This window comes from Cyprinus carpio, chromosome B1 (genome assembly GCF_018340385.1).
Source record: "Cyprinus carpio isolate SPL01 chromosome B1, ASM1834038v1, whole genome shotgun sequence".
Lineage (NCBI taxonomy): Eukaryota > Metazoa > Chordata > Actinopteri > Cypriniformes > Cyprinidae > Cyprinus > Cyprinus carpio.
The window spans coordinates 1,708,882-1,722,027 of NC_056597.1; the positions used below are offsets into that span (position 1 = coordinate 1,708,882).

The 13,146-nt window shown below is 42.6% G+C and overlaps 1 protein-coding gene across 1 annotated transcript in view; it reads left to right on the top strand.

Annotated features, from left to right (window-relative positions):
* The first annotated feature begins 641 nt into the window (after positions 1–641).
* LOC109090057 (dynein axonemal heavy chain 6-like) overlaps positions 642–13,146 on the top strand; it is a 73,708-nt gene continuing 61,203 nt past the window's right edge. The window contains 12 exon segments of the mRNA XM_042716173.1: positions 642–772; positions 1,063–1,424; positions 2,122–2,295; positions 2,383–2,663; positions 4,225–4,492; positions 4,675–4,809; positions 5,302–5,416; positions 5,523–5,637; positions 6,140–6,308; positions 7,554–7,661; positions 7,778–7,888; positions 7,984–8,073. Of these exon segments, the coding sequence (XP_042572107.1) occupies positions 1,149–1,424; positions 2,122–2,295; positions 2,383–2,663; positions 4,225–4,492; positions 4,675–4,809; positions 5,302–5,416; positions 5,523–5,637; positions 6,140–6,308; positions 7,554–7,661; positions 7,778–7,888; positions 7,984–8,073 (1,842 nt within the window). The 5' untranslated portion in view covers positions 642–772; positions 1,063–1,148.

Genomic DNA, 13,146 nt, shown 5'->3' on the forward strand with positions numbered 1-13,146 from the left:
GGACCGCAATTTATTTCTTTAAATAATTTATTTTGACTAATCACTGCCTGTATGATCAGTGAATCTTTTGAGTCGGATCTTTCTAAATGAACAGTGAGCTAATATGAGAGTGGACCAAGTCCTGCAATGGTATGCATGATATAATAAAAAGTTACTTCAATAGTCAAATGGCAGAAATGTTACAAATAAAATCCTAACAACTTGATTTTTTTTTTTTAAATTAACATTTTGTCAAAATTTGCAAAAATCTTTTTCATCTAAGAACTTTTCTTTTGTGTTTTTTTCATAAATGCAAAATATTCTTAAGCTAAACAACTTTAATATAAACCTCTGAATCATGGTTACTATACAAACTGATGCGACCACTGCTCTATATACAATTATGAATCAGTGTCTGCGACACATTAAATTATAGCAAACACGATTATTTAAAATCAGAAAAAATACAAGCCGCAGTTTATGTCTGCATATAGTTTTATTGAAAAGTGTGAAATCGTGAACTGAATTAGCCTGCATCCTTAAGTTCTAATTTACAAGAATCACTGAGTCGGTTCTTTGAAATAAATTATTCATTTATTAGCTGTGATGTTTTGGTCTTAATTTGCGTGTATCTTTGAGTTGTTATTTTGGTATAAGTTATTCAAATGTTCTGTACAGATTAGAAGACATAAAAATATTAAAAATGCCGTCGCTTCTCATGAATGCTTGGCAGCAATTCATTTAGTTTGCACCTGACTAGCATGTGATACCCTGGGACTTGTAAACACATGTGGTAAGTATTGCTGCTGTCTGTTGCAGTACAGTCAGTGCGCCTTTTATTTTGCTACAACGAATGGGCTATTTAACGTTTAATAAAACACTAAAAGATATGCCTGTAATATATAACGATATATAGTACAATATTTTGGTCAATGTTGCTGTATAATTTGGCAAAAGTTTAATAAGCAAAACAACTTCTCGCGGGTTGCTTAGCAACACTAGTCCTTTTGTATTGTTACAGATGTAATATGGCAGTTCAATACGATTGTCACTAACATGCTATTCTCTTGACTGTATTTAAAGAGTTTACCGTCCAGACATAACTCAGAGGAGAAGGAATTTAAACTTTTTTTTTTTGGGAAGAACACAAATAGGAGGACAGTTTGGTCATGTACTCTTTTCAGAAAGAGTCATCCAGGAGCCAGGCAGGGCCAGATCAAGGTCCTGGCAAACAGAAGTTATTTGGGACAGCAATGTCTTCACCTGTGTCCACCAATGTACCTGGTTCTCTGGCACCTGTTGATGTGGAGCAGCTGAGGGCTAGACTTGTCTCAGCGGTGCCCAGACGTCCGCAGCTGAACGCTGATGCTCTGGTGTTTCCTCACAGAACCAAAGCTCAGGAAAGACAATGGGCCGCACAGAGACCAGCACAATTTGAGATGTTGGTAAGAGCAATACCATCTGAGAACTCGGTGTGTAAACTGTGTGTTTGTTAATTTGGTTATTCATTTAATTTCTTTTGGCTGTCAGAATTGGTGACATGATGACATTTTTTTTTTTTTGTCTTAAAATGTAAAGTAAAGTCCTAAAATGTATAGTAAATGTACATACATACACACATGAAAATACCTGCTAAAATGAGCACGTTTTAATTTATCAATTAATTTTTTTTTTTTATTAATTATTTTGTGGAGTATAAAGTTAGAAATGTCAGTGTAAAGCAGCTGTCCTGAAATCATAATGTAGAAGAACACCTCATCAAAAGAATTACATTTTTTGACAAGCTTATAAAGTAGTCATTATAATTTCTAAGAAAAATATTTTATAAAATCTTTATTATAATTATTTGAAAAACGTTTCTTTGCAAAACGTTTGTAAGATTAGTTCAAGTTGTAAAATGTCACATGGTGCTCCCCCCCAAAAAATATTTATTAATAAAAGAATTATGATATTTGTAAAAGTTACTTTTTTACCTTAGAAAATTTATATTTAAAAACTAGATATTCAAAAGACTTTTCTTTTCTTAATCATTATGAGTCAAATATTAATAAACAGTTTGTAAAATGTACAGTGGTAAACAAAAATAACTGTCATACTCATTCCTGTTAACCATTTAAGTACATGATCTATATTTTACTCTAGCCAGCTCTGAAGAGACGCAGTGAACACATGAAACCGGAGAACACACAGAGGGTCAATTTGAGCCCTAAGATGTCTTTTCCCTCTAATGAGATCCAGTCCCTTGACCCCTCCTCAGAGAGAGGACCCTCTCCGCTACAGCTTCCCAGAATTCCTGACCATGTCAGGGATAGACAGGTCTAGACATTCTCATCATAGACAACTATGGCAGATGTATCTTGTAACATTAGTGACAATTTTGTGCATTTTATGTGCTGATTTCAGGTGCAGTTGACTCAGGGCTCGCTCAGGATCCCATCACCTCCTAAAAGAGCCAAGAGCTCATCTAGAAGTCATGCTATTGCAGTTTCAACTCTGAGCTACACCCCCTCTCCACCACTGTCTAGTTCACTGCTGTTCAACTCAGTAGAGGAAGTAATTCGTGCCAAAATTCAATCCCCACCCGACATTGTCCAAACCATCCGGAATAACCCCCACTTGGGATTCCTTTATGTGACGTCTGCAGAACCTAAATCATCCATCAAATTTGATTCATACAATCTCAAGTAAGAAATGCAGTTTTTTCAATCGCATAGAAATTTCTTTGTACACTACCAGTCAAAAGTTAAGGGTCAGTTAGATTAAAAAAAAAAAAAATTAATACTTTTATTAAGCAAGGATGCATTAAATTGATCAAACATTTTTATAATGTTACCAAAGATTTCAAATAAATGTTGTCCTTCTGAACTTTCTATTCATCAGACAGTCCTGGAAAAAAGTATCACAGTTTCCACAAATATATTAAAAGGGTCATATGATGTTGCTAAAAAGAACATTATTTTGTGTATTTGGTGTAATAAAATGTGTTTATGCTGTTTAAGGTTCAAAAAACACATTATTTTCCACATACTGTACATTATTGTTTCTCCTCTGTGCCCCGCCTTTCTGAAAAGCGTCGTTTTTTACAAAGCTCATCGGTCTTACAAGCGTGGTGTGCTTTGATTGGCCAGCTATCCAGTGCGTTGTGATTGGCCGAATGCCTCAAGCGTGTGACAGAAATGTTACGCCCCTTACCATACTGTCATACCATCTCCCGGTCAGAACACCGGCGCGACAAGACATAAACATTGAAACCCATTATATACGAGGCATTTGTTGCATCCAGTGGGGACATAATTATAGATTGTAATGACTTATACAGTCTTTATACGTGTTGCGTTGTATCGCGCCGCTTAAACATAAAACCATGTGTGCATTTGTGATCGGAGAAACGACAAACAACAAGCGCTACTCTATACTGCTCAAAACTCGCGTTTGAATCATCAGTGTGCAAATCCTTTAAATATGTATACGTACTTACACACTGTGAGTCAGAACAGCCGGCATTGTAGTCTACTCCCAGGATTCAATTCAAGTTTTCAATTCAAGTTTATTTGTATAGCGCTTTTTACGATACACATCATTGCAAAGCAACTTTATGGAAAATTAAGTTTCTACAATATAGTAGCCAAAAGTTTAGGGTGCCGTAAGCTGAATCCCACCTGTCGCAAAAAGTCAGTGACTTCTCTTCTAAAATGGCATTTTTTTTCGGTGTAAACTCTAAAAATAGTTAAATCCAAAAGTATTGCTTAGTGTAAAACGTTGAGGATTAGCAGATAGGCTGTTGATTCATAAAATGATAAGCTGTTTCCTCTAAAAAGCTGTTTATTCATCTTAGTGAAGCCTCTCTTCCATTGACATCCATTCAAATAAAACGACCTTTGGTCTCCTCTCCGTTAGCATTAGCTGTTAGCTTTTTTGGCTAATGGTTGCAGGCTTGCTTTCTAGTTGTTAGCTTTTTTGTATATTTGTTGATGTATTTATTTATAGTTGTTTTGTTCAAAATGTTAGTGTGGTTTTTTTGCTTAAATTTATTATTTTCTGTTTAAACTTTTTCACATATTTCATCAAATAAAGGTTAATATTCAGGATTACTTTGTTTGCATATTCTGAATAATGTTTGACATCAGATATTTATGAGGACTTTTGATGAAAGTATGAAAAAGTGATATATGCAAATACACATGAACTGTAAAATGTGTTAAACAAGACCTTTATGTCTGAATACTCCAATTATTCTTTTAACAGAATTGCAACGTTTGACAATATCAACAAGTCAGACTACTATACAGTCAGCACTCATGCAGTAATGCACTACTATGGGTCTGAGGTGGACTGTTTGCCCTTAGAACGCTGGGAGCAGGAATACCAATATCACCGGAAGCTTTTGCGCATCCCTGTGTTTGCGCTCTTCCGCAAGTGGAAGGCTTTCCGTGTGTGGCGCACTAATGTGCGCTATAAGAAAATCAGCAAATGCAGACGGTCATTGCAAGAGCATCTCTTCATTCTCAATGAGGTTTGCCAGTGGTTAATGTATTTATTTCATATACTATATGGCTTTTAATAAAAGCTGATTTGTTTAAATTAAAAAAAAATATGATCTATCAATGAGAGCCACTTGAATTTTACATACTGTAAATACTTACAATAAGAAAAGACAGCAAATGATTGATGAAAAGTATCATGTCTGTATTTCAGTCTCTGCGACCAGCACTGATTGACATCAAGGAGATGTGTTACCACATAAGTGACATGCCTTTGTGTCGAATAGAGAAAGACCATACATATACACTAAAAGAGTTTCAGAGCGCACAATACCAACAGCTGGAGGAGGTGAGAGAGATCTGTGTTCGTGTGTTCCTTTATGCAAAGAAAATATATTTACTTATGGATTAACGTTGAATATATTTAATTATTTAATATGTTTTGGAAAATGTATTACAATATATTGAATAATATTTAAGGAATTACTGTTTCTCATATATTGAAAAATAAATGACAATATATTTACTTATATATTGTAATTTATGTAACAGTATGTTAAAGTATGTAATTACACATTCAATACAAATAAACAATAATAAAAATATACAGATGTACATGTAATAAAATTAATCAAATATATTTGTAATAAAATATATTTGAATACACATACATGTGTATGTATGTATGCATGTACTGTATATACATATACATATTCATATTACAAACTATATTTTCTATATTATGTAATATCTTTATATTTCTATCTATATATTTTCTATAAACATATATTTTCTGTCATTGTCGTTTATAATTGGTTCTTTTTGTGTATCTGTGTTCTAGGTGTCCTCTCGTCTTGAGAAGTTCAGGGAGCTAGTAATGGAAGTGGCAAGAAGTGCCTGTCGAAATGCTTTGAAAGAGTCTGGACATACACCTGACTATGCCGACTTGGAGACCGGTGACACCTTTATTCAGATGCAAAAGCAATTATATGTCTAACAGCTGGCATATTCTGAATGTAAATGTTTTTTTTTTTTTTTTCCTTTCTTAAATGTATGCATCAGATGGTAATGAAGAGTTATCGTCACCTGCTTTTGGATTGCTCTTTGAGGATTCATCTCAGAAGATGAGTTATACGCAGCAAGCAAACAAAAGCTACCACTGCAGGCGTCTTACTTGGTTAGTCGACATTACTAACAATACTAACTCGCAACACACCCAGAGTGATTAATTAGCAGACACGTCACCATTTGTTGATTACTGACAATGTAACATGCTCTCTAGGCTGATTAATTATTCTGTGGAATGAATTTACTCATGATAGAATAAATTTTTTTTAACTTCAGGCAGCTGAAGCATGATCACATCGGCCCATTATATTTAATAATCAACATATGATATCTAATAATTAACTTTAGATAAATAAAACATATAAGTACATTTTTATTCAGAAGCATATATATTAAACACACTGTTTTTTCTTAGGTGATTAAATGTGTAACACTCTCAAAAATGAAAGCTTTTATCCCATTCCAAACTCATTCGTTTTTATTTTTGTTGTGGAACACATAAGGAGTATATATATATTTCCATTTACTTCTTTTGCAGTGACAGTTGGACTTCTGTTAAATTCCTAAAAGTTATTATTATTTTATGAACTGTTTTTTTTTGGTCTCCATAGTTTCATCAGACTGGCTGATTATCTTATTGTGAACACCACACACATGCTTGTAGTCAACACGATCAGTAAGCTACTAAGTGTGTTTCAAGAGCACATCACACACACCCCTTCACTCTCCCTCATCCAGAGCTGGGCAGGTGGTGAGACCAGCCCTGATCCTGATGTAAAGGTCAGTAAGCTTGTTTGGGTATTAGATGCAGGGTATTATTATTACTGTTTTTTTAAAACTAAGATATCAAACAGATAATTAAAATGTCTGGAACCTTTTTTATCATATGTTTAATTTATTTTTGCCACTTTTCAAATGACTGATACAGTACATATAGATTGTTTTTTCACCCTTGTTCCAAATCAAGAATTTCAATCTAAAAATATGAAGATTTATCATACAAATAATAATTATACTTTAATAACAATTATAATAATGATAAGAAATAGTGAAATAAATAAAAACCTTTTCATTATTTGGTGACATTTATCACTTTTTACACTTTTGACCTTCTAATTCTAGCACTCTCTATTCTAATTCTGTTTAAAAAAAAAAAAAAAAAAAACTTGTCCCTTTTAGACTTGCACTCTATTAATTTACTAACTACTTTTTCTAAAAAGAAAGAAAAAACTAACACTAATCTTTTTGTATTCTATCTGTTTTCTTTTGATTTATTATACAATTAACAAAAGCAAAACAAGCTTCTAACACTAGCTTGCTCTGTTTTTTCTATTCTATCTGTTTTCTTTTTATTTATTATATAATAAAAAAAAAACTTGCTACGTGTACTGCTTTACGCTAACTGAGACTTGTTATAGCACTTGTATATCATTGCTCTTTTGTTGATTTTGATTGTTTCCATTGTCCTCATTTGTAAGTCGCTTTGGATAAAAGCATCTGCTAAATGTAAATTAAATCAAGTTCATCACCTTCTTCACTGGTTTCATTTCCATTGTGACCAACAGTTTTGTTAAAATAAATGAGATCAAAATAAATGATGGACAATGTCAGGGAAGAGCATCAAATATCAGACATGCGATGTACAGAAAAAAAAGTCAAATATCAGATAAATATAAAAGGTAAGCATCACATGTAAACAGAATAGTTTTATTGTGCATAACTTAGAAGCTTCAGTTTTATCAAATTATGCTATTTTTAATTTTTTGTTTTATTAATTTTTTGTTGTTTAAAAAATAAGTTCCTCCACCGAATATTACCAAACACTCAATGTGTATGCAAAGTTGAAAGTTTAGAGTTTAGTGGTGTGCGCGTGTGTGTGTTTAGGTTCGACCACACTCGTAAGGTCAAAAATATCCTCACTATGATAGAGATACCTGTAAAACAGAATACTGTTATGTTGTGTAAGTCTATGAGATACCCTTAGTATTATAGTTAAACAAACAAAAGTATGTGTGTGTGTTACAGGTCAGAGCAGAGCAAAATGTCAATACTTCCCACCAGCCAATGTTTATAACTGAGATGATGCTGGACACACACTCCTTATCATACCAGCCCTCCAATGACGACTTCCAGGTTTGTGTTTCTGCATTCTATATTTGCGTCTGTTGCAAAGCTGGTCTGCAGCATAACCAGTATGTGTATATCTGCACAATGCATATGTTTATGTGTGCCATTTGTGTGTATATCAGGAGTGTGTAGCAGAGATTACTGGAAGGTTTGAGAAGACTGTATTGTCTTTGGATACTCTGCTGCAAGACTCCTACTTTGATGCTTTTACTCAACCCATTATCAACAAAAAGGTTTATAAAATAGCATTTCTGCTTCACTACATACACTCTTTTATAATTTGGCCATTGCTGATGTTTTTGTCCGCATGTATATGGGTGGGTTTCAGGTTGAGGAGAAGACATGTGGGGATGGCCCTAGTCTTGAGGAAATCCTGGAAGATGATGCTTATCTGCAGGACATCATCCTTAATATTAAGGTTTTTATTTCATTCTAACATGACTATGATATAAATGCAGTTAAAAGAAACTGTTCTCATGCACCATGATTTAGTTTTTTATTTTAAATATAGGAATATATGCGTTTTCTATACAAGTTATAGAAACAGTTAATTGGTTTCTTCAATATTGTGTTCTTCAATAAGTGTCACTACTTGGTGGTTCTCTTAAGAATATGTTTAACAGTAAACAACAGTGTTCTCAAGTATAGTAACTCACTTATTTAAATATGTTTCAGTCATGAAAACTCCCAAGTTCATTTAGATAGATAATTAAGAGTGATGTGCATAGACTTTAATGACTGAACTAGTTATTGCTTGTGTAAATATGCACAATTCTAATTTTTCTTTTTAATATAAATGATATTCATTCTCAAGTGAGAAATGCACAGTTTTAATCTTAAAGGAATAATAGTTCATCCAAAAAATTTTTAATATCCTTTAGTTTTCATCTATCCATTGAAATATCATTGTGTCATTCCAAACCCATGTGACTTCCATTCATCTTTGTATATACTTTAGTTTTGATATGTAGATTGAATTGTAGTTTTTTTATTGAGGAAATATGTGAATTATATTCTTAGCCAGGCAAAGGTCAACATCCAGGTAATCCGTCCAAAACAAGAAACATAAACAACATACAAAAACACGAGAAACCAGGGAACCAGGAAAACGCAGGGTGACATTCAACAAGGACTCCGTAATCATGACAGAAACAACCAGGGTATTTAAAGACAGGTGCAAACAAGGTAAGTGGTGACAGCTGAACACAATAAACAGTGATGAACAGATAAGGCTAGTGGGAAATGTAGTTCTGACGAAGGTGACAATATGGGGAAGTGAGACCTCTAGTGGCCACCCAGGGAGACACAGAACAGACACCGTGACACTACCCCCCCTCTAAGGAGCAGCTTCCAGATGCTCCTCAGAACCAAATAAACACCAAACAAAGAGACCAGGAGGGAGGTGGACTGGTGGAGGCAGAACAGGGGGAGGGATGGCGGGCCAGGCCCGTGTAGGGGAACTGGGACCGGCAGTGATGGCTCCACTGGTAGCCCAGGTGGCTCGGTCAGATCAGGGGGCCATGGTGGACCCGAAAGTTCAGGGGACCACGAGGGACCAGGCAGTTCAGGTGGCCACGGTGGACCCGAAAGTTCAGGGGACCACGAGGGGCCAGGCAGTTCAGGTGGCCACGGTGGATCAGTCCATTTCTCGTTGTGCAGACGGCCAGGGAGGAATTCGCCATTTGAGTGGCCCGAACGGAACCTGCCAATCGGGGAGCCAGTAAGGAGCAGGCTGTGGCGATGGCCAGGTCACGGCATTGGGAACGGCATCGGGAACGGCCTCAGACAAGGGCACCGCCTCGGGAACGGCCTTGGACACGGGTATCGCCTCGGGAACCATCTCGGGCCCCGCATCGGCCTCCGGAACAGCATCGGGCACCGCCTCGGGAATGGCCTCAGGAACGCCATCGGACAAGGACACCGCCTCGGGAACGACCTCGGCATCGGGCACCGCCTCGGGAATGGCCTCAGGAACGGCCTCAGGAATGGCCTCCGGAACGGCATTGGACAAGGACCCCGCCTCTCGGGAACGACCTCGGCATCGGGCACCGCCTCGGGAACGGTCTCAGGAACGGCCTCAGGAACGGCATTGGACAAGGACACCGCCTCGGGAACGGCCACGGGCACGACCTCGGGCTCCGCCTCGGGAACGGCCTCGGGCTCGACCTCGACCTCGGACAAGGACACCGCCTCGGCAACGGCCTCGGCATCGGGCACCGCCTCGGGAACGGTCTCGGCATTGGGCACCGCCTCGGGAACGGCCTCGGGAACGGCCTTCGGACAAGGACGCCGCCTCGGGAACGACCTCGGCATGCGCATCGGGCACCGCCTCGGCCTCCGGAACAGCATCGGGCACCGCTTCGGCATCGGGCACAGCCTCGGGCACCGCCTCGACCTGCGGAACAGCATCGGTCACCGCCTCGGCATCGGGCACCGCCTCGGCATCGGGCACAGCCTCGGTATCGGAAACAACATCGGGCACCGCCTCGGCATCGGGAACAACATCGGGCCCCGCCTCGACCTCCGGAACAGCCTCGGTCTCGGGCATTACATCGGGAACCGTCTCTGGCACCGTCTCTGGCACGGCCTCGGCATCGGGCACCGCCTCGGCAACGGGCACCGCCTCAGGCACCGCCTCGGCATCGGGCACCGCCTCGGCATCGGGCACCGCCTCGGGCACCGCCTCGGCAAACGGGCACCGCCTCGGGCACCGCCTCGGCATCGGACATTGCATCGGGAACCGCCTCGGCCACCGCATCGGGCACCGCCTCGGCATCGGACATAGCATCGGGGACCGCCTCGGGCACCGCCTCGGCATCGGGCACCGCCTCGGCCACCGCATCGGGCACCGCCTTGGCATCGGGCACCGCCTCGGCATCGGGCACCGCCTCGGGAACCGCCTCGGCATCGGGCACCGCATCGGGCACCGCCTCGGCATCGGGCACCGCCTCGGCATCGGACATTGCATCGGGAACCGCCTCGGGCACTGCCTCGGCATCGGGGACCGCCTCGGCAACGGGCACCGCCTCGGCAACGGGCACCGCCTCGGGCACCGCCTCGGCATCGGGGACCGCCTCGGCATCGGGCACCGCCTCGGCATCGGGTACCGCCTCGGCAACGGGCACCGCCTCGGCATCGGACATTGCATCGGGAACCGCCTCGGCATTGGTCACCGCCTCGGCATTGGGCACCGCCTCGGCATCGGCCACCGCCTCGGCCACCGCATTGGGCACCGCCTCGGCATCGGGCACCGCCTCGGCATCGGGCACCGCCTCGGGAACCGCCTCGGCATCGGGCACCGCATCGGGCACCGCCTCGGCATCGGGCACCGCCTCGGCATCGGACATTGCATCGGGGAACCGCCTCGGGCACCGCCTCGGCATCGGGCACCGCCTCGGCATTGGGCACCGCCTCGGCATCGGGGACCGCCTCGGCATCGGGGACCGCCTCGGCATCGGGTACCGCCTCGGCAACGGGCACCGCCTCGGCAACGGACATTGCATCGGGAACCGTCTCGGCATTGGTCACCGCCTCGGCATCGGGCACCGCCTCGGCATCGGGCACCGCCTCGGCATCGGGCACCGCCTCGGGCACCGCCCTGGCATCGGGCACCGCCTCGGCATCGGGCACCGCCTCGGCATCGGGCACCGCCTCGGCATCGGGCACCGCCTCGGCATCGGGCACCGCCTCGGGCACCGCCTCGGCATCGGGCACCGCCTCGGCCTCGTGCATAGCATCGGGAACCGCTTCTGTCTCGGCCACCTTCTCGGCCTCGGGCATTGCATCGGGAACCGCCTCGGGCTCGGCATCGGGCACCGCCTCGGGAACCTTGGACACCTCCACCTGGACGGCAGCGGCCTGCTCGGGAACGTCCTCCTGGACGGCAGCGGCCTGCTCGGGAACGTCCTCCTGGACGGCAGCGGCCTGCTCGGGAACGTCCTCCTGGACGGCAGCGGCCCGCTCGGGAACGTCCTCCTGGACGGCAGCGGCCCGCTCGGGAACGTCCTCCTGGACGGCAGCGGCCTGCTCGGGAACGTCCTCCTGGACGGCAGCGGCCTGCTCGGGAACGTCCTCCGGGCTTTGAGGAACGGCTGACGCCTGTCTCCTCCTCCTGCGGCCTCTATGATGACGTGCCGGTGGCTCCTTGACGGAAGACTCAGGCGTTGAGTCAACCATCTTGTCTGCCAACACAGGTGTAGATTCGACCCTCCTGTGCAGTGGTGCTGGGCTGGTGGTCATCTCGTGCTGTGGTGCTGGGCTGGCGGCCATCTTGTGCTGTGGCGCTGGGCTGGCGGCCATCTTGTGCTGTGGTGCTGAACTGGCGGCCATCTTGTGCTGTGGTGCCGGGCTGGCGGCCATCTTGTGCTGTGGCGCTGGGTTGGCGGCCATCTTGTGCTGTGGCGCTGGGCTGGCGGCCCTCTTCTCTGGAGACACAGGTGTGGTCGAAGTATCCCATTGAGCACGATGGCACAGGTAATGGGTAAACCCCCAAAAGTCTAGGATCTCCAGCCCCTTCATCTCCCATTGAGGTAAAGGGTCATCCAGACAGTTGTTAAAAAAGTCCTTCAGTGCTGCATCATTATAACCCATCCCGACCGCCATGGTCCAAAACAATTGCGCCAGGCCACCCACCTCACTCCCCCTTTGACGAAGGGTGGTTAAGTTCCGGAATCTCCCCCTCCGTTCCTCCATGGTGGCTGGGGAACCGATTCGAAATCCCACACCGCTGGATCTAGGCATGACGGAGTCCTTCTGTCACGACCCGCACACAGACAGGTAGATCCAATTGCAGTATGTTTATTGAGGCAATCCAAAAATCATAAACTTAGCCAGGCAAAGGTCAACATCCAGGTAATCCGTCCAAAACAAGAAATATAAACAACATACAAAAACACGAGAAACCAGGGAACCAGGAAAACGCAGGGTGACATTCAACAAGGACTCCGTAATCATGACAGAAACAACCAGGGTATTTAAAGACAGGTGCAAACAAGGTAAGTGGTGACAGCTGAACACAATAAACAGTGATGAACAGATAAGGCTAGTGGGAAATGTAGTTCTGACGAAGGTGACAATAAGGGGAAGTGAGACCTCTAGTGGCCACCCAGGGAGACACAGAACAGACACCGTGACATTGTGTCATTCCAAACCCATGTGACTTCCATTCATCTTTGGAACATAAATTAAGATTTTTATTTTTTTTGGTCCATTCATTGAAAGCACACATAAAGTAAATTTATTTTATATTTTTTAAGGAGACATGATCGCTTTATATGATAAACAGATTTATTTATTTATTAATTGTATTTATTTATTCTAGGATTTTATTTACATAAAAAACACTGATCAATGCACCAGTGTTATTTTAGTATTTTAAATATTTTTCTTTGTTTAAAATTTTGTAATTTAACTATAAATCTACATTTTAGTAATTTTTAGATTTTTTTTTTATTTTGAATTTTTGTTTTTTTGATTATAAATATAAAACCAA